Source organism: Glossina fuscipes, unplaced genomic scaffold (genome assembly GCF_014805625.2).
Source record: "Glossina fuscipes isolate IAEA_lab_2018 unplaced genomic scaffold, Yale_Gfus_2 27, whole genome shotgun sequence".
Taxonomy (NCBI): domain Eukaryota; kingdom Metazoa; phylum Arthropoda; class Insecta; order Diptera; family Glossinidae; genus Glossina; species Glossina fuscipes.
In genome coordinates, this window is record NW_023998422.1 from 305,720 (window position 1) to 327,943 (window position 22,224).

At 34.9% G+C, this 22,224-nt stretch overlaps 3 protein-coding genes across 5 annotated transcripts; 1 reads left to right on the forward strand and 2 right to left on the reverse strand.

Moving 5' to 3' along the window:
- Window positions 1-1,196: 1,196 nt before the first annotated feature.
- LOC119635963 (origin recognition complex subunit 3) lies at window positions 1,197-7,952 on the forward strand. 2 transcript variants are annotated; one of them, XM_038031013.1, is made up of 6 exons: window positions 1,197-1,290; window positions 1,455-1,560; window positions 1,615-2,457; window positions 2,521-2,646; window positions 2,704-3,776; window positions 3,838-7,952. In XM_038031013.1, the coding sequence occupies exons 2-6, from the start codon at window positions 1,534-1,536 to the stop codon at window positions 3,932-3,934; spliced, it is 2,166 nt and encodes a 721-aa protein (XP_037886941.1). In that variant the 5' UTR covers window positions 1,197-1,290; window positions 1,455-1,533; the 3' UTR covers window positions 3,935-7,952. The 2 variants fall into 2 exon arrangements, with proteins under 2 accessions (XP_037886941.1, XP_037886940.1); XM_038031012.1 differs by having other exon boundaries at window positions 1,253-1,290; window positions 1,383-1,560.
- A 123-nt stretch (window positions 7,953-8,075) lies between these two features.
- Window positions 8,076-10,932, reverse strand: LOC119636003 (serine/threonine-protein kinase hippo). Its single transcript, XM_038031070.1, has 2 exons — window positions 9,454-10,932; window positions 8,076-9,399 (listed from the first exon to the last, which is right to left on the reverse strand). Exons 1-2 carry the CDS (start codon window positions 10,703-10,705, stop codon window positions 8,570-8,572), a joined length of 2,082 nt encoding a protein of 693 aa, XP_037886998.1. The 5' UTR covers window positions 10,706-10,932; the 3' UTR covers window positions 8,076-8,569.
- A 6,393-nt stretch (window positions 10,933-17,325) lies between these two features.
- LOC119636047 (protein vreteno-like) lies at window positions 17,326-20,642 on the reverse strand. 2 transcript variants are annotated; one of them, XM_038031128.1, is made up of 7 exons: window positions 20,354-20,642; window positions 20,049-20,284; window positions 19,653-19,958; window positions 18,975-19,202; window positions 18,220-18,892; window positions 17,758-18,139; window positions 17,326-17,700 (listed from the first exon to the last, which is right to left on the reverse strand). In XM_038031128.1, exons 2-7 carry the CDS (start codon window positions 20,165-20,167, stop codon window positions 17,534-17,536), a joined length of 1,875 nt encoding a protein of 624 aa, XP_037887056.1. In that variant the 5' UTR covers window positions 20,168-20,284; window positions 20,354-20,642; the 3' UTR covers window positions 17,326-17,533. The 2 variants fall into 2 exon arrangements, with proteins under 2 accessions (XP_037887056.1, XP_037887055.1); XM_038031127.1 differs by having other exon boundaries at window positions 20,049-20,642.
- Window positions 20,643-22,224: the final 1,582 nt, after the last annotated feature.

Genomic DNA, 22,224 nt, shown 5'->3' on the forward strand with positions numbered 1-22,224 from the left:
TTAAACAGTCTTAAACAGTTTTAAATAGTTGTAAATATACTGATATACTGATATACTGATAAATTACTGATACTGAGAAGGTCATACGCTATTTGATGCTATAAAGTATCGTGTATGGTTGTTGCCGTAAATTCAGTTCTATGTGAACTTTCTATTTACTAACGAAAATATATAGCTTTTGTACTATAAATTAAATTAATTTAAATTAAATTAGTTTTACAACAGGGAATTTACATAGCATATTTTTACTTGGTGAAAAGGCTTGACAGTCTACTTGGCACACTTGGATAGGTAGAATTACTCGATATGATAAGAAATTTCTTTTGGAAACCAAAAGGATATAAATAAAGTGAAATCAGTCAATTCAATTTTTTTTTTTCCCACCTTTTTCTAAACTACTAACTTTCTCAAAGTTTTCATTTTAATTTAAGTTTCAAAAGAAATTTAGAGGGAATAGCAGAGATTTTACAATCTTCTCGATCTGGCTTCTTTTTAATATGAAAAATTTGTTGCGGCATGATATATTAATGTGGATATGTTTTTTGGCCTCTGTCAAACACCAAGGAACACAGCTGACAAGAAATTTCAATTTTCAACTAAGATTATCATGTCATGAAGACATATAAGCCCTTACAGTCAATTTATGAACCTACTCTCTTTTACGATTTTTTGCTCTCACACCCATCAATTCCTTCAAATAACTTTTTATACTCATATTACATTTTACACATCGGAATTTGCTCCTCGCTCTTCGGTTCTATTCTACTTGACGGACGAGTAATATGGAATTTTAATAAAAACTATAAAAAAAAAAACGTGGCGGACGTACAGCACCTAAAATTACGAATAAAAAACTTTAATCAAATAATCATTAAAATAAATAAATAATAATGTTATATACCAAATCTAACCCCAACTTTGCTAAGGCGTCAACAAAAAACTCTATGTTCACATTGGGGCTTTTTTACACATCCCAGCGAATTTTGGATATTAAATTGCTGAATAACAGAAAAAGAAGAAGATCATTTTGAATTTGAACTTTCTTTACCCATCTTAGCAAACATCTGTTGTTGATTTGATGAGATTTTGAGAAGAGGGAGAATACAATAAAGAATGTCTTCATATATCTGCAATCAAGTTAAGCGGTAATTTTGTTAAATTTCGGAGAAAAATCTCATAGCCATATTACACATTTCTTCTCAGTGTAGTGAAGTCTTTGCTTATGATTCGCGGAATTCAAGAAGAAGGGGAGTAAATAGACTTTTATCAAATAGGAACATAACAAAAGCGGTGAGTTGTGTGTCAGATAGCGTTTTGGTGGACTTATGAACATTGATTTGTTCATGCGAAAATTTTTATATTATTCTATAATAATATTTCAGGCACTTAAAAGAGCGCCAAAATTAATTTCGAAAATTCTGCAACAGTTTTTATACTTTATCTTCTTGATACAGCTAATAACAATAATAATTAGAAAAGTTGTCAAAGTTTTTGTGAAACATTGGAAAAAAAATTAACACGAACTGAAAATTCATGGATCCCACTATTTCTATATCAAAAGTAAGAGTACTTCTTAAGGAAAATCTCATTGTAATTATTAAAATTCATTTTTAGGGTTGTTTTGTGTTTAAAAATGGTGCCACCAAAGCTGACGCGAAACACAGGTCCAGAAACCATAAAACGTCTGGCAAAAGTTCCAATTTTTACAGTAAAGAATTAGCCAAACAACCGTTTTATAGAGTTTATTCAGACACTTGGCAAAAATTACAGTCAAATATACTACAAATGCAAGCGACGAGTAATGTGCGCATTTTAGAAGATTTACTTAATTATGTGATTAAGGAAACTCAAGGAAAGAGGAGAAAGTATACTAACGAGATCTTGCCTACGGCAGCCTTGTTAACGGGCATTAATCAATCGGACCATTTGCAACAATTTAATACTTTGTCTAAACGTTTAAAAAAAAAAATTTCTGTTGATGTTTGTGTTCTGCAATCGCGTGACTGCTCGTCCATTAAAACGGCCATAGAGTCTATGGTTTACAATTTTCTGGAATCTGAACACAATAAACAGGAAAATTCAAATGGCAAACGCTTAAGACGATCTCAGTGCACTATCCGACAGTTGAAGAAGTGGTATCATGCTAATTGGTCAAGCTCTAATGACACTAATGATTTGGAAGAGTCGAACGTAGATGAAGTCAAGAAAAACCACATAAAGGCATTTGAAAATCATACGCTTCTAGTTATACTGCCTGATTTCGAATGTTTTCCCCCAGCCGTCTTACAAGATTTAATTTTAATATTAAGCTCTCATTGCGTTGAGTTATCCATATTCTTGGTATTGGGCATAGCAACTTCAATTAATGCTATACACGGTACCCTTCCCTATCATGTGACAAGCAAGATGAAATTGCGAGTCTTTGAAACGCAAACAGCACCCGTTATTCTGAACGAAGTAAGTGGCAAACGAGGGAAAATTTATTATTTCTAAACATTATAAATAAATATTTCATTTAAGATTTTAGAGAAAGTTATACTTTCAACAGAGTACGGGTTTCATTTGTCCGGTAAAGTCTTCAAATTTCTTACTAATATTTTTCTGTACTATGATTTCTCTATCAATGGCTTCATACAGGCTTTTAAGGTATTTTTAATTATTTTGAAAAATTTAAGAAATTAAAAAATTTTCTTTTTCATTTAGTATTGCCTATTAGAACATTACTTTCAGGGCAATGCGTATTCTCTGTGCACTAACTATTCTGCATCTTTGAGTCATGTAAAGCAACTGAACCATGAGGACTTGGAATGCGTACGTAAGCAGTTGTCGTTTCGTGCTTATGTGGAAGGCCTGCCTCCTGAGAGTATCATAGCGGTACTAACTGATGATGAGCATTTGAGGAAACAATTACCTGCTCTTCTAAAGGACTGTCACCTTTATTTCATAATTAGGCGGGTCTTTCTGGAATTTCTCACCGTTTTAGTGGAAGACTTACCTAACTGCCCTTTAGGTAAATATCGTCGCGAACTATACGCCTTTTCCTTGAGTAGGAACCTATCCTCTCAAAGCGAATTCAAGGAATCGTGGCAACTTTTGCAATTTTTATCTAGAGAAGAACTAATTAGTAAAATAACTAAGGCACTATCAATAACTCGGAATTTTTTGGAAAATTCGGCACAAATTCATATGAAATTATTTCAATATTACGCTGCTGTCATTCAAGAGAAACTAGACGGAGTTCAACGATTACTTAATAGCATAAGCGAGGCCAAGATGTTCGCATGCAATATTGTTCCTGAACAAAAATCTCCAAAAAATTTAAAACAATTTACTTCCCGAGAAGAACTCAAAACGGAATTATTAAAAATGTCGAAGGAAGAAAAGCCTGTTTCAGAATACACCAAACTAGTTCAAGAACTCTTGTCTTACATTGAGGAACAGATAATTGACGAGCATTTAGGTCTATTAGAGCGTGCTCCAGCTTTGCATGAACTCTTTATTTTCTCGGATATTAACTCTGTAAGACGTAATATTATTGGTGCTCCTCGGGCGTCTCTACATATGGCGCTAAATAATCCACACATTTATTTACAATGCAGTTGCTGTAGTTTACAAGAAAATGCACAATTATTGCCTACATTACCTGATATATCCATTGCTTATAAGTTACACTTGGAATGTGGTCATTTGATTAATTTATATGACTGGTTGCAAGCGTTCCGTTCGGTTGTCGACTTTAATGAAGATGATCAAGAGGAAATAGACACGCAAATACAGTAAGTTTTGCAAAATATTTACTCAGGACAAAAGTCACCAGTGTTTTTTTAAATCTTTTAGAGCCCGCTTTACTCGATCTGTAGCGGAATTACAGTATTTGGGGTACATTAAAATGTCAAAACGGAAGACTGATCATGCTACACGTTTGACTTGGTAGTTCTTCAGAGGTCAGCATTTTCGTTGTCCAGCGTAAATTTATTTACTAAAAAAATAAAAAAGTTTTGCTCAATGTTACTCCATCAACAAAATTTCATGCTCCTCCTGCACAGCCACTTCATTTAGTTCGTTGTGTTCATTAGTGACAGCGTAGGCCTCGATGCACTTAGGAGTAATATGACGATTTATGTAATTTAGACACGAATACTAAAGTAAAGCTTGTGGCTGCAGAACATCTGAAGATAAAGTACTTTGATATCCCAAAATTAGTTGCTTTAACACGTTAAGGACGCCGTGTACCACCGGTGAATTATGATCAAAATACCTTCCACTGTAATACTGTAATAATCAAAAATTAGTCAACTGCTACTCAAGTGCTAGAAGTGCAGGCACTAAATTAAGGCTTCTGCTTGCCGAGAAATGTAAATCGCGTGGTTCTTGCATGGTTCTTGTAAGTGATGAAAACCAAACTGATTCGCGTAACCGGGTTGACCTGAAAGTAGTTTTCCAGAGAGAGTCAAATCTGATTTCCAGGCTGTCTAGTGATACATCGCTAGAGGACCTTATTTCTGTAAACCCTCCTGATATCTCCGATTGCGATTAAATCCTCATGCTACATTAGTCATCTTTACCAAATCTGTTAATGCGGAATTCATCTGTCATCAGTCGTCATCATAAATGATATAAAGATAAAGTGTCATGAAATACAAAGTGTGCCATGATGTAAAGAAAGTAACTTAAAAAACGGAATTACCTCCGTTTCCTACCTAACTCTCCCAGCAACTGTCCAGATTTTAAGTCGAAATTTCTAAAATAGTTTGCAACACTAATGTAATAGACAAACTCTTAACAGATAACGTGGTGGTGGAAGACAAGTAACAATGGAAAAATATTAGTTCAAAGCACGAGCCTTTATTTGAAATTATCTTCCAACTTTGCTTTACTGGCTCTGACTGGAACGACAGCAATTGAATTTTTTTAATTATCATCTCAGTCTTTAGCAGAACCATAGATTGCGAGAATTTCTCAGGCAACCATACGTACGTATTAAGAGCTTCGTTCGTGCGAATCTTATATTTTTGGTTCATTCGAAATATTTACCTGATGAGTACAAATAAATAAATTATACACAACGAATCTTCACCTATATGTATCAGAGATAAGTTTCAAATGGCGTTTATTAGGAAAGATGCATCTTCATTTTTGATAATTCCCGTTTATTTTTTGACGGTATTAGAATGGCTAATTATCCAGCTGTTTCGAATATTGTTTATTATCAAGTGTGAAAAGTTGTTTGGCGACCTAATTACCGATTCGTATCATTACTTGCCGGTGTCGCTCGATTTACTTTAGATCGTGAGCGCTTCAAGCGTAATCTACATTTTGACCTAAAAGACCCAGGGTGTTTTGTATCTCTTTAGGTGCTATGGAATTTTGAATTATGTGAGAGTATGGAATTTGGAAGTCACGTTATCCGATTCTGTTTTTCTGATGTTTATGTTTGCACATGTACTTGGTGTATAAAAATTTTGTTGTCAATAATTATACCTATGTACGCAATAGCGATTACTAAAGCTCAAGTTCTTGAAAAGAAGAATAAAAATATTTTTATTTTATCTTTGTTTTACAGAAAGTAATAACAAATCAATAATAACTTATTATAAATTTTTTGTAACGGGAATTTAATTTTATTATAAACCAGTTAACGACCGGTACAGTTTTATTGACATTTCAAAATAACTTTATTAAGTGTTTGCAATACATACAAAATTTTCCTGGGGGATCTGACTATATATCTAAACACGCAAGATCAGTGTAAAGGCAAGTTCAACTTAGATGCCATCGGATTTACACCGTATCTCTTTTACTTTTATAAGCTCAGAAATTTCCCTCGAAGAATTTTTAGTGAGGTTAAGCTCCAAAGTCAGCCCGTCAACACATTCACCCATTGGCCCATACGATGCCACACGAAACTGACGATTTCCCTTTTACAATTCTTGAAGGGCCATTTTTTTTATGACCAGCCACTCAAGAGATTTCTCCGACGGTGGGGATCTACAACCACTATAGATAAGCGTAAAGTAAAGAGGCGAGTAATATCTGCATATATTCAAGTTGAAAGTCAAAACGTCAGAAACGATTGAAAAGACTACTTCTGCTTAGTTGTCACTTCAAATATGGTCAGTGCGGCTGAAGAACGATGAATGGCGATAGTGTATCATGCGATATATGGGCATCTGCAAGGGCATCTGCGTGACGGAAGGCTCAGATCAAAATAGTTCTAAATATGGTGTCTTGTTTGCCTTACGATAAATAAACATAAAACCCCAAAAAAGTGCAAAAAATAAAATTTAATCATTTGTAACTTTGTGAGGGTATGGCAGATTGGTTCCATTTACTATTACGATTAAGCGCGCGTAAGTGTACGTATACTACTGGCGAAGAGTACAATATACAAAGTATGTTGTAAAAAAATTAACGCCTTTCGCGGTGAGAAAAAAAGGGATTTAATTATGAAATTAGGTTTTTTTAATGGGCTTCGGCAGCTTTTAAAACATATCTAATCAGTATCCTTGAATATTGTTTTAACTCGATTTGAGCGTTGAATACTTTCAGTGTTTGTACTGTAACTTTGCATTAGAGTTTGTAGCAATAACTTAGTTCATTTCCTTTCGCGATTCATTAAGAAGTACAAATGCTGTCCATGAAGCGCTTGGTAGGTTCCTCCGCGGGTACCCAATACGGTGGCGTCCTTTGACGGCGCCGACTTACGAACAATGGAAGTAGGCTTAGCTCGGAATTAAACCGTGCAGTGACTGAGTAACACATCTTTTCGGTCCGTCAGGAATGGTCTGAAAAGACTTGAAGGGGGGTCGGTCCGTACGTCTTATACAGCATACCTATGGTATGCGGAAGAGCTGGGTTATAAGCGGACAGTTGAGACCATTGAGAAACAAACTAAACGTGAACACAGAATAGAGGACAGTATCTGTTTACAGATCGTATCTGAGGAAAGTATCTGTGTTGGGTTTGAGGAGAGCATGTTAGATAAAGCTATACCCATCATAAATGATATATGGGTTGCGACGCTGAAACTAGAACGAACGAGACTAGTGAGCCGAGGAGCTACCCCGATAGAGGTGACATCTATCCCGTTGCGGAGGACTTGTACCCCGACAGAGATGACATCTACCCCGTTGCGGAGGACGGCTACCCCGATAGAGATGACAGCTGCCCCGTTGCACAGGACGCCTATCGCGATATATAGGACTTAAAGCAATGTTCAATATTAACCGTCGGAAGCTGCGATTTTACTACTAGGTACGAAGTTCTCCAAATAAAATTATGAAGGAAGCAGTCAATTTGACCTATTTAGTAATTTATGGTTTAGCAACTGCGTAAGCAGTGAAAGGGTTTACTTTACGATGTAAACTTCATTGGAAGTAAAACAACACATAGAGGGGATCTTTCTACGCACTACACCACTTGGTTGTATGTGCAATGGTATATTAAGTATGTAAGGATGTATCCAACATCCAGAAGGACCCACATTATATTATGATGACCAATTTAGAGTCACTTTCCAAATCAGTCTAATCTTGTCCGTCCGTCTAGTTTCTTATGTTCAGCTTATAAGTCAAAATTTTGAAGATGTTTTGATGAAATTGGTAATGCTCTTTTGGAACTACTCTACGTTGCAGATAGGATTTGTGTCGATCTTATGTTTATAGCATGACAGCCGCAGTTTATCCATATTCTCCTAAGTAGTAAAGTAAACTTTTCATAACTAATGGCAAGGCAAGGACAGCTCTTGAATTTCTTACTTCCTGCTACTGTTGTATTTCTTCGAAAAATATCGAAACGGGAGATGATGCTATTATTTGTCAATTACATATAATTTCAACTAATAAATATTTTTATTTTTGCTGATTTTTAGTTTCTTTTTACATAATTTAAAAAAATTTAATAACATATGAATTCAGTTCATAGATGATTGCTTTCGCGTTTCTTCTTATTGTTGTATGTACGTTTGTAGTGCAAATGGTATAAAAATATTTTAAATACAAAATGTGAAGTCTTTTTTAAATCTTTATTTTTATTGGGATTTTTTTTTTTTTATAAAATCTATATATTCTTGTTCTTCGTTTATCCTTCAATATATGTTTTCAAGGTTACTAAAAAGGAGCTGAGTTTTGGTGGCAGGCATCTAAGTGTTGAGTTTTATCATTTATTCTATTTTCTTATTACTAAAAAATAAAAATTTTAACATAGAACTGATATGATCGTAAGGTTTGGAAAAGGAAATTTTTTTCTTGTACGTAGATAAAGTTTTTTTTTTTTTTTGTAAAGCTTTCGATTTTCGATTTGATTTTTTAAAAAGTTACTTAGAAAAACAATTCAAATTTAAATTTGGACAAAATAAAATGGAATTCATTTAAGTTCTTACAAGCTTCTGCAAAAACAATTTATTGTGGAGAGAAATTGATCACCACATACGAAGAAAAAAAAAAAAAACGAAACCAACTATTTTCAAAGAAATCTCCATCAAAAATAACGTGATTCTTAGCGGTCTCACTCGTAAATACAATTTGTTTTTTTTTTACATCCTTCAGCTTCCCCAATACTTTCAAACTCATTAAATTTTGATTAAGTTATTATTGATATTCTGTTGACGTTTGCGTTTTGCGTTCATCGCATCAACAATAGGTTGTCGTTTGGCATTGTATTTCTTATTCAGTTCTTCAATTTCCTTTTCCATTTCCGAGTCAATGTTGTTCAGACGTTGATTCAAATCGTCAAAGGTGAGAAATTTTAAAAATTCAAATTCACCGTCAACGTAGGCATGTGACTGTGAGTGCAAATGGTGATGGGGATGATGGTGGTGGTGTGGGGCTTGAGGCGTTTGCTGTTGCTGCTGCTGCTGCTGTTGCGGATAAGCCGGCGGTTGGCGCAGATGAGTTTGCTGTTGTTGTTGTTGATTTAAAGCTAGTAAATGTTGATCACTCATATTATAACCGAAGTAGGCAGCTGCGGCAGCTACCTGTTGTTGCTGCTGTTGCAGCTGCTGCTGTATGTGCTGTTGATGCTGTTGCAAACCGTATTGATTAATGGCAGAAATTTGCTGAAAATGCATTTCCATATTACTCTCCCAATTGCTATCATTTGAATTGGTATTTGTTAACGGTGGATGTTGCGGTGGCTGAGGACGATTAAGATTATTGTGATTATTAATTTGAGCCTGTTGGACAGCCACTTGTGTGTTAACGGCTGCTGCTGCTAAGGCAGCCACATGGGCTGCTGCAGGTGAGTACTCCGATGTCGTAGACTTATCTGCAGCATCAGAACGCATGTCAGGATTTTTACGTTCAAAATGATCAAGAAATTGGGGACGATAACGGGGTTTGTTAAAATCGCTGCGTTTTGCAGTAGACGAATCATCTGAATCTGAATTAATAACCATAGTTCCTAAAGAGAGAGTTAATTTATTAAAAGTGTAAATTCAAATTTTCCTGCGTTTACCTAAATTTGATTCCAACTCAACCATGGTACCGCTGTCGATGGCTCCCACATCGCCTGCACCGCTTCCAGCTTGTATACTTTGTGGCGTATTAACAACTTGAGATGGCAAACCTTTCATTGTACCTTCATCTTCGGGATGAGCTATCATGGTGGCGTCGGAATCGGCTGAGGTTTGCTGATATTCCCCGAACTTCTCCGGCACTAAAGTACCAGGATCATCGATAAAAGTTTTTACTGTTTCCGCGGGAAACTCTTGTTCTTCTTCGTGCAATGCATCTTCCTGCTGCGTAGGTAAGTTCTTGGCTTGACTCATTCCGGCCGCCACATTGATCCCCGTTAAACCCGCAGCTCGATGAGCTCGTTGTTGCTCACGTATGGCACAAGTTTCTTCAATCATTGCTTTCAAAATACTGCGATGTTTAGCATTGCGTATGAACTCGTGTTCCAGCAGATCAGAGGCGGTGGCTCTTTCCTCGGGATTTTTAACTAAGCATAGACTTACAAAATCTATAAACTCCGTACTCCAGCGGTCAGGTTCCCGAAAAGATGGTGGCGGCTTTTGGGGTATCATAAAAATGGCTCGCATCGGATGAATATCGCCGTAGGGTGGTTTACCTTCTGCCATTTCCAAAGCTGTTATCCCTAGAGACCATATATCGGCTACACAATCGTATCCAATTTCCTCGATAACCTCTGGCGCCATCCAGAAAGGTGTGCCAATTACAGTGTTTCGCTTAGCCATTGTGTCCGTCAATTGACCAGCCACTCCAAAATCAGCTAATTTTGCATAGCCCTCCGTGTTTAACAAAATGTTACCAGCCTTAATGTCTCGATGTATTTTACGCCTCAAATGTAAATAAACAAGTCCCTTCAGTGTGTCTGATAATATAGTAGCTATTTCGTCTTCTGTCAAAGTCTTTTTTCTTAAACGCATTATATCCGACACACTGCCCGCCCCGCAATACTCCATACATATCCATAGATCGTATTGTTTGAAATATGAACCATAATAACGCACCACATACGGCGAATCGCATTGCTGCATTATCGATATTTCTTTTATTATATCATGCAAATCAGATTCGACCGGCACCAACTTAATGGCTACTATAGAACTGCTTTCTTTGTGCAAAGCTTTGTAGACAGACCCATAACTACCCTCGCCTAGTTTGCATATAATGTCAAAGACCTTTTCCGGCGGCTGTAAAAGCGACTCTTCCGATAATTTCTTCAATTCGTTTTTGGAAGACATTTAAACGCACATTCACTCATTCATATGCAAAAGCAAGCTGGCATTCATATAACAAAGTATGTGTAAATGAGATATCGATTTTGAAAGAAAAGATCCCAATTTTTTGGCACTTTATATATATATAACTCTTTACAAAATAATTTTCGCACTTCTGCCTCGTGTCTTTATAAACTATGATTTTTCTTTTTTTTTGGAACTGAAAATGAAATTTTCAATTTACAAAAAGACGAAAAAAAATCCGAGCAGAAAATTTTCTGAATTGTCAAAAAATGTTTTTTCTTTCTTTCTTTCTGATTTTGTAGTGTGGTGGAATTCACCTGCTTAGAGATAGATAGTGATTGCCATGTTTCAGTTCCACATTCTCACCAAAATGCTTAAATCCGCAATTGCGAACATGCATATACAAATAAAACATCCTCCGACATATACAGCATAACTAGTTTTCTAGTTTGGACAAATACCGTCGCCAAGTAATAAAAAACTCAGACTGATCTTAAATAAACCTGTTAGATCACTTCTCAAGATCTATCATCCCATCAACCAAATCATTTGGTCAATCCTTAGTTAGGTCTTTGCGGACGTAGATTTCATCGAACATTATTTGACATAGCCTCGCACGTTCTGATAAATGACTAATAATTGGCGGCGTGTAGGATAACTCATGTCTGATATAAAAATATTGAATAAAATATGTGAAATCTATATGTATAAGTAAATAAAACTTAAGAAATATATAAATAAAATAAGTAAATTAGATATAGATGAACATAACAAACATTTTTTTAATAATAAAGAATTGCCCCATATTTCTTGATATGAAATTAATCATTGAAACTTAATCCAATATGTGGCAAATACGAAATTAGGAATTCTTCAATTCTTCAAAATGAACGATAAAAAGGAAAAAACTTATATATGCCACATACAAATATATTATTTGGTTTTTTGCATACAAACACACTTGTATATACGCCATAGCGCATATTCACTTAAAAACACGGAATTTGCACAGTCATAGCCATACAACCCCAAGGAGAATCTGCTCTCTTTCTAGTGTACCGAAATTTACAGATTATCCCAAACCATGGCAGACGCACCACCCTTTCCTCCCTACTCCTTGTTTACTATCGTATCCGAATACATTAAAAATAAACTCATCAGTAAAAACACTTTCCAAAAATCATTAATTTGGAAGCATAATGTACGTTTATGACTTTATATTAACTCAAACAAAATACAGGTTTTTGTTTCTTAAGAAAAGTATTTTTTGACCGTCAACCCATATATGCGGTTTTTAAAGAGAGAAAAGCTTAATTATTCGTACTGTATGTAGACTTTATGGACTACTGTGGACTACTGTGTAGTCAACTACACAGTTCTCATACAGCTTACATACATACCATATATATGTGTGGATTATAGAAATGCTGTAATAAGAGCAGAGAAGTCCAATCATCTCTCCAAAACACTTTGAAAACTCTAATACTTCGTCCTGCAAAAATGCAGCATCTTCAACAACTATTTGCTGAAACACGTTTCTATGCACATCATAAAAACATTTTCTATCCGGAAATCTCGAAAAGTATTGAAAAGCATCTAAACTATTGTCTTCATAATCAAAATTTTTCGCTTTAAATATCTGCTGACAATGAATTCACAGATATATTTCACATAGTTGTTTTTGTGTATTGAAAAGAGGTTAAGTAAGCGTATTTCCTTTTGCTCTATGTGTGGTTTATGTCCGCAGCTGGACATATATTAGTTTGGGGAAAAAGAAATCCATTATTTTTATATGAACTTCAGGACTTTATTTAACATGCTTCGGATTGTCCGATTTGGGTCAAATATGCACCGTTTTGTTCTATGATTTCTTGCCATTTTAGAAGTAACTTCAAAATGCCTCTCTCATAGAAGTCCTGGCCTCTATTTGCAAAAAACTCTAGTAGTCGATTTTCACAATCCTCCCTAGATTCCAATTTTTTATCATTAAAGAAATTTTGCAATGCAAGAAAAAGATGATAATCGCTTGGTGCCAAGTCCGGACTGTATGGCGGATGCATTAAAACTTCCCAACCAATCTCCCGAAGTTTCTGGCGAGTCACTGTAGATGTGTGGGCTAGCGTTGTCATGGTGGACAACGACACCTCTCCTGTTGGCCAATTCTGGCCGTTTCTGGTCAATCGCTATCTTCAAACGGTCCAGTTGTTGGCAGTAGAGATCAGAATTTAGCGTTTGGCCATATGGAAGCAACTCATAATAAATAATCCCCTTCCAGTCCCACCAAATGCATAGCAAAACCTTCCTGGCCGTTTGAGGTGCTTCACCGCTCTTTGACCACGATCGTTTTCGCACAGGATTATCGTATGTGATCCATTTCTCATCTCCAGTCACCATCCGTTTAAGAAATGGGTTTATCTCATTACGTTTGGCCAAGGCTTCGCAGATGGAAATTCGATCCATCATGTTTTTTTCTGTTAATTGGTGTGGCACCCAAACATCGAGCTTCTTTTTGAATCCAGCTTTGTGTAAATGGTTTAAAACTGTTTTATGGTCGATTTTTAGCTCCTGGGCGATGTGACGACTGCTAACATGCCGGTCAACTTTGATCATTTCTCCGATTTTATCGACATTTTCGACGACCGGCCTACCTGTGCGAGGTGCATCTTTAACATCAAAAATTCCTGAACGGAATCTACGAAACCAAAATTGCACATAATTGGCCGTTACAGTATCGGAACCATAAACACCATTCACAATTTTAGCCGCCTGGCTTGCATTTTCGCCTTTGTCAAAGAAAAACTGTAAAATGTACCGAATTTTCTCTTTGTTCACTTCCATTTTTAACACGCTGTAACTCACAACTGAATGCACCAAACAAAAAACAGCAAAAGAATTTTTTTTACTGCGAAATGTCACCTTTCCAACGAGCATGAACATGAAATTGTTTGATCGATACTTTACGAGAAATCTATCAGTGCAGCCATCTACCGAAAAAATAATGGATTTCTTTTTCCCCAAACTAATATAAATGTAGTGGTGTATCATTAGCGATAGTGACCCCTGAAGAGCAACATTTCCCAATATCTGTTTGCAATTCGTGCGTCTTTTTTTACTACCAGATTAGACCCAAAGTAAACGGTGTTTTCTTTCTCCATTAATTTTTTCAAGATTGTTCCCTTGGTCATGCCCTTCGCTTCGATAGCAGATGTGGGAGTGGGTTAAAGCGCGTATTTGTCACGTGGCTGTTCCTGAAGTATCAGATCGTTTTAAAGTGTGTGACCAACAAATCCACTCTCGGGAATTTTAGGGCCTGCCATCGCCTCTAATTATTCGCTTCTGACGATCTTTTGAAAGCCACAGCCATCACGATACTCCCCAAAGGGACCTACCCTTCAGTCACAACTCACTATAACAATTACAAAATTCCCTTAAAAGAAAGCCCTTCTATACGTATAATGTTTGGCGTTTGGGCCCCTGACCCGCGGACTTGGAATGTAGACTAAAAAGCCTATAGCATTATTTTACGCGACCGTAGCTACTCTTTCTCTGGATCTTTCATACGATGTCAATTAACCAAATCCAAACTATCCTTTCCTGTATGTATGGCAGACAACGACTGACATAGTCTGTGTGTTCACGCTCTCCATTGCTGACTGCTTCTCAGTGGGCAGAGGCAGAAAGAATCTCGTTAATTCGATCATGTACGTCGCCAATTTCCGACGGCATACAGGGCGACTTTTCAAAAATATCATGCCTGAATACAGCATTTACATAGCGAAGAACGCATCCATCGACATCAGACAGAGAGTAGTTACATGAGCGGGCCTGAAATTCATCTTAATTCGCAAGTATCCGAGAGTAATTAATGAGCGAGTCTGAAATCCACCTCAATTCACAAGCATCTGAGAGTAATTACAAGAGCGAGTCTGAAATCCACCTCAACTCACAAGTATCTGAGAGTAATTAAATGAGCGAGTCTGAAATCCACCGGACATTTTATTTATTTATCAGAATATTCACATGCGTATACACACTTATGCACATACACAAATGCAAACACTTAGAAATGAGAAAATCGACATAATACACACCACGTTCACTACGTACATAGTAAACGGAGAAAATATACTCTATTTCTCTATACTCTTAGTTTATTGTTTTACTTTGCCAAAGACGTATCGTTTTTGAACTTGTCGGGCGTGCAATATGCTCAATTTAATTTTTTTTCAAATAAATAAATACCTCGCAGGAAACTGGAAAGTTTTAATAGGTGTATGTGCATCACAAAGGCGTTTTGAAGTTTTGGACTTTTGTTATCACATCTTAAGATGCTTTTCTAGATATTTCTAAGATATCCCTTTGGCTGCAGAATTATGTTGAAGAAATCTCACGTATTAACAGAAGACATAATTTCTCGGGAAGTGCGTGACGGTATTCACGTACACTCTCCAAAACTAATCGTGTGGACACCAGACAAAAGCCAAAATTAATTCATTTACCTGAGATGCGCGTCGTACACTGCACAACCACGTATGCAGAAAATGGTTAACATCCTATATGTGGACAAAAATTTGACTTTATGCATACACAATGGCCATGAAATTATTCAGAACTACTTACATGTCTAATAGAAATTTATGATTGTCAGCTGACTCTACAAGTACCACTGGAGGTATAATCCCACATACACAGGCGCACAGAAAAATAGGTGAATGTTGCTTTACGTATTCTTCCTGAGTTCCCTCCTATTATATTTCGTATTTTTCTTCTATTTATAAAATAGGAACATGTGGATTGAAGGAACATGTGAAGGAAGACAGGAATTATTTTCTGTTTGAAAAATCTTTGTGAAATATAAGAGCTTAAACATCTCTTTTGCTTCATGTAACTGCGTCAGTGAAGTCCGCCTCTGTCCTCCTTTCCAATCGAAATTTAACTTGCTTTTGCATTCATTTGTTTTTCATATTTTTGTTGCTTCCAATCGAATTGATTTCTTTATTTTTACTTCTCACGCCATATTTTTTTTCACGCGGATTTCCCCAATAATATGGTAACGCGGTTTGGCTTCTCCTTGTGGTTACCACTTGGGAGTTTTTAATCCGAAAAACCAAATAACGCATCACTGATGAAAGATGATAATTTGTTTGCGAGTGACCAAGATTATTAATCGATATCACTTCAAATACTCCATTACATATTAATTCATCTAAGCGGAATTAAGCGAGGTGGTACAATGGCTGTTGACAAAAAAATTGTTCAATTTTTTAGGAGCCTATGTGGTGGTTGACAAGTAATATAGAAGAAGGAGTAAAAACAACTACCAAATTTAAAATGTATTTGCCAAAGGTTATATCTCATATTACATTATTTTAACTTTTTTTTTTTTATTACATTGTACGGAATTTCAAATCATTTTATTGAGCCTTAGTTACTGGCAAGTGCAAAGAGAATTTTATTTTTTACACAACAGAATCATTCATCCCTTGCGGGCCATTTTTGTTCTTTGTCTACTCATTAATTTGCAAATATATCAGATTTGCTCGTTCTTGACATTGCTGCAGATGAATTTTCACTTTTTTAACTCCATCAATAATCAAATAAACGAATTCAGCTTTAAAAAATTACGCTACCCTCTAAGAGCCGCCACCTCTTTGGTCGGTTTGCCATTAATATTGCGTCGTTATCTTTTTCCATTTCCTGAACTGGCAATTTCCTATTGACACCTGGTATGCTTGTTTCAACAGCATTATTAATAAACTCCCCTAATTCTGGTGTTGTAGTCTCGGTTTGTCGTGTGTTTCTATTGGGTGTCTCACAAAGTTGGGGTGGCCTATAATTAAATTTTGGGTTTAATGACAATGATAAAAGCCTTTTACGACACAGCATTGGATCAGCTGCTGACAATTTGCTGCTACAACTGGGATAGTCGTACATTCTTTCTTCTTTCCTGCTTGTTAAAGATGCTTTTTTTCAATCAGCATGCTTTTTTTACAGAAAGGAAATTATTCTGAATGTCACCATCTTCACTTTGATTAAATTCATTTAGCAGGCTTACCACACGTTTTTTTCCTGTCTCGAATATGAGCACTTTCTTACCACTCGCTGTTTGAAAACCTGCAGAAACAAGCGAACTTCCCGGATCTTTATTCACCTTGCTAACATTATCTTGATGTATTTTAAAGGTCGCTTCAAAGCCTGTTTTGTTGGCTATTTGCGCACTGCTGTTTGTATTTTTCCCAAAAAAAGAGATTATATACTCGTTTTTTTATTATACAAGCAAAATCTTGCTATTCCAATTTTATTTAAGCAAAAATTATATGTAAACAATTTACTGTTTTTTCATACAATTAAATAAAGGGTTTCAAATTTATTCAAACTACCTGTAATTTATACAATTTCATATAAAATAGTATAAAAGTATATATATATATATATATAACAGTATAATAAGAAAATCATTAAATAAGAAAAAAGCATAAGAAAGCAAAAAGATACAAGAAACCAAGGATAAGAAAAATACATCCAAATGTCATTAATTAAACAAAATGCGAGAAAATAGCAAAACTAATTTAAATGAAAAAAGATATCGGGACGTTTTTGAATTCAAAAAAAGGCTTCCGTTGCTTTTACACAATGTAGTATTTATTTCTTTGGACTAGTGCCAATACGTCTTAGATGTTTAAAAGTAAAAAAAAAAGATTAAGCAGATAATCTTTTCAATTAAAATAAGGTGAAATTTAAATATGAAAAATCACAGTTTAAATGTAAGTTTTCTTTACAGTTTCTCCTCATCCACAAGGACTTTTGTCCTTTCATGTCACGTTGGGTTTACAATAAATTCAATGATTTCAGCTCTTTTATGATATAAGGTAAAGAAATTATGTGAAATTTATCTGCCTCGTATGATTTTACATCGTCACATTTTAGTATAGTTCCATTGGGTATAAGTTCCTTCAATTTTTCGACCAACATCTCGCTGCATCTTTCAGGCAGACCTATTGCAAAGTAAAATTATGTAAAACCCCAATAAAATTTATAAGGTATTCGCTTGCCTCTAATTTCGCAATCAGATGTATAGATAGGATAAGTGAATTGTAGCGGATACGGCCGTATGTTGTCAACTTCGACGCGTTCAATTCTATTGTAATCAATAAACATTATATAAGCCTCACCCGTACCATAAAGTCCTAACCAACAACCACGATACCATTCGCCATCCACGTTATACTTTGCTATGCACAATTCGTCAAGTTGCGGTGCATAACGTGTAGTGGATACGTTTTGAGCATATTTTTGTATATCTCTCTTAAATTTTTGTATTTTCACAGCGTAAGGCTTTGTAGTACAAGAAATAACACCGGTATGCATTGATGAGTTATCCATTACCACCAATTCAATATTATCACCACTCGGTAGCATTACATGCTTCAAATACTAAAGTTAGCGAATATTAATACAAGTATATGAATATATATCTCATTATTATTATTATAAAAAGGTCCTTGAAAACTTACATCTTTAAAGCAAATTTCGCTAGAGTTAAACGGTTCTCGGGGTATCGCCCAGTTTTTAATCGCTGCATTAAAATTTTGCTGCATGCTCTCGTCAATTAGCTCAACCATATAAACACCATTTTCAGTAAGATCTCTCTGTTCATATTTAAGATAAACGTTTTTATTCAGATACGAATACATGATTTTGGTTATTTCCTCGGTCATGTAACAGTTCGGTACATCCTTTAATATAACTGGTAAAGCATAACGAGGTATTCGTGTGTACTCGTCAGGTGCTTCATATAAATCTTTCAAATTCAGTGTGTCCACATTTCCATAATCAATGTAGACGACGTGAACTTCTTCATTCTCAGTATGATTTAATATCATAACGCGGTAGAATTGATCACGAAATTTACTAAGGAAAACTTGACCGCACCGCGGTTTCCCAATGGCCGTCTTTAGAGTTTCGCCCAGCTTTTGCAAGCCATTGACCGTTTTGCAAAAATTTTCATTATCATCGTAGTCTTTGGAACGTATGAAAACCACGTTACTTTTCATAATTGCTGTTATAGTTACGATAATTCCACTTCGTGGCATTTGCTTAATTAGCTCAGAGTAGTCAGATTTCTCCTGTTTTTCAACGTTTCTGTTCAATGAAGCATGACTAATAATATCAACATGCAATGGTCTCCTTTAGATTACAAAAATTACGAAATAACAATGTTCTTAATTATAGACCAGTTTCGCGGTAATTGTGTACATAACTTACTCACCTAGGATTTCCGCAAATATAGCGATGCTTTTCCCAATCTCTTTTTTGGCATTCTACGCTACAGTAGTAACCCAATATATTGTCATAACCGCGACAGCGCCTGCAAACTAAACGACACTCATGTCTGCACAAAGTACATTCGATATTTTTGAACCCTATTTTCTTTCGAGTAAATTCTTCGTTAGTGTGCGTCCCACCCTCATCAGAATTTTTCACTTTATCGGGCACGCTGTAGGAACACAGTATTATATTAATACAGCGCATAAAAAAATATAAAAATATATTCCGCTTGTCAGTTGGCTGATCGGGATAATTTTGGTTTGATGTAAAATGTTTTAAAAAAATGTGGTATTAATGTTTGCAGAACACATCAATTACGGCCATCAAGAATTAGGATTCCTTTCCAACCTTCATGTGTTCATGTGTTTGCCAATACTTCTTTAACAGACCGACATCGCCAAATCGTCTTGTTAGAACTTAGTATCCTAACTCGAATCTTATATAATCACTAAATAATTTACGTTAAAAAATCACGAAGGGCTAATACACTTTCAAGCTAACTGCCACACGTCTCCTTGCAACATTCAAAGTTTGTAGTTGAATCATTTAAACAATTTTCGAAAGAGAAAGGCTAATATTAAATAAAAAAATTAATAGAAGGAAATCAAAGAGTTCTTACGTTATGTGTCCTCCTTCAGAATCAATGCATGCGTTTGTATTACCCTTATTCTTAAGATCAAAAGTATGTATATCATCATTAAAAATGAATCCATTTTGAAAATTGCGGTCTAAAGCTTGTTGTGCACCAGCATAAAGATGGGGAGACAATTTTTCTGAAGAAAGGCAAGTACGATTCTCTTGTTGAGTACTTTGAGTGGCTAGGTCTGGAGGTATTGGAGCACTGGCAGTCTTTTTCTTCTTACCGACGATCACCTGGAAACCCAACGTATTGTTTTCCAGACTTTGACAAACCGTTTCCGCATCTCTGAATTTAGTAATAAGAGCTTAGCGTATTTTTCATATGCTTTTTTTAATTTTAATTCAAAATCAAATTAATTGATAAAAAAGTACTTACACTACTGTCGCGAAATCTACAAAATAGCAGCCACTTTTATTATCATGTCTGACAGCTTTTACGAGACCATTTTTTGAACAAATGCTCCATAAAGTCTGCTTTGTCGTTCCTTTAGGCATATTTTTAAATACCAAATAAGGAAAATGGTGATCTTTTTTATTAGCATTCGGCTTGGATTGAGAACCATCATCTAAATTGCCACCAGTTACTGAAATATATTGATTAAATTCGGCATTCTTGAAATTCATCTCCATTACATCCTTTTTAAATATATCTAGGTTTTGGGTATTTAATATTATTATTACTATATTAGCCACACTATCCTTTCCACTATTTATATTTAACAAGTCCAAAAATGCAATACAGAAAGTTGTACGGCGTTAGAAACCTTCGTAATGCAATAGATTCTTTATATCTCTGTAAGCTCTTTCCACTGTTCTTTGTCTGCAGTACACATTTTATTGAACAGATTCTTCTTGTAACACCTTGTTATATATCCTGGGGATAATTATGTGTCTGAAAGTTAAATTCCGTTGATAAACGTTTTTGTCCCAATCGCGTAAGAAAAAATAGAAAAGAGAGAGAAAAAAAGAGAGAAAAAAAGAGAAAAGAGATTTGTTTACATTCAGTTGTGGACGTCAAAATGCGAAAAATAACAGTCGGCTATCTAATAAATAAACAAATCAACTATTAATGGATGAATATACATATTTTTTTTAATTATTAATATTAATTTATTTAATTATTACTTTCAAACTTAACATAATTATGAAATGCATTAACTAACGATAAAGAACTAATAAAAAAATTTGTAGCGCCAAAAATTTTGAATTATGTGAGAGTATGCAATTTTGAATTATGTGAAATTATTGCATTTTTTATGAATGGTTAAAAGGAATCGATTATCATTGCATTATTTCTTATTTATTCTTCCAACCATAATATTAAAATACAAAAATATTATCAGAAATGATTATTAATATTACAATTACGTGCGCACAATTTTTCACTTTACTGAAGGAAATCTAATTACTATCATCACCAATTTCCTTGGTGGTTTTTCTCACAAAATCACACAACAAAGCTATTTTGACTGGTAATTTCATTCCATGCACTCGTTTGATATTACTTTCAAGTAGGACCTAAGTCTTTTGCGACATATCGCATGCTTGCATTCATTTTGTTTCAAAGCGGCGTTAAAGAACGCACCCAAATCAGAAGAGAAAGAAACGAAAAAGAAGAAGTAAAAATGAAAAATGGTACACTTTAATTGCTTACAGAAAACAACATCAAAAAAATTTTCTAATCATTTCGATTTATGTTTTGTTTCTAACATTTGTTTATTTGTTTATGGAGAGAACCATTGGATGGAACTTAATTTATGGAGAGAACCATTGTGTGGAATTTCTTTTTTAATGTGTAAGAGAAGGATTTTAGACACAAACCGAGCAGCAATAGAAACAAATGGAAACGAACACTTTGAAATTCAACATGTCAGAGACAACAAAATGATAAGATTATATATCGTTTAAAATTATAGGGGGAATTTCAGGAACTTTTAATTAACATCTATTTGACTGAATGCTCTTTCATTCTCCCTATTTGTAGGGGCAAATATTACTTGTAAGTTGTATTAAACGATTACAAACCAAGCGCTTTTTGCTTTCCTGTAATTTATATATATATATTTATATATGTATATAGTCGGAAACGAGAAAAAGATTGATTATAGTTATTTAAAGGCCTTTTCATATAAAAAAAAAAACGTCAAATAGCTTTGGTACATTAAATAATTTTTTTGCAGTCCGAAACTTAGAAAGAATTAAAACGACAGCAGTTCTAGTATTAATTTCGCTTATTATTTTTATTATCCAGAAAGCATCAAATGTATTTGTTGATATATAGAAATCTAATCTTTCATTGAATGTAAATTGCACAACTTTAGCTTATGCACTTTTAAAAGAAATTGTAAGCAAGCGAAAGTTTAAAAAAAGATTTCAACTACAAAATATAAAACATATGTAAACAAATTATATTCGGCCGCGACCGAATCTTTTTATACCCATCATCGTTATCTATCGTGTACCATTGCCGAATTATGCTCTCGCAAGTTGTTTTATTTAAATTTTAATTGATTATACTGGTAGGAGAAAACGCCTTATGTTGTAGAATTAAC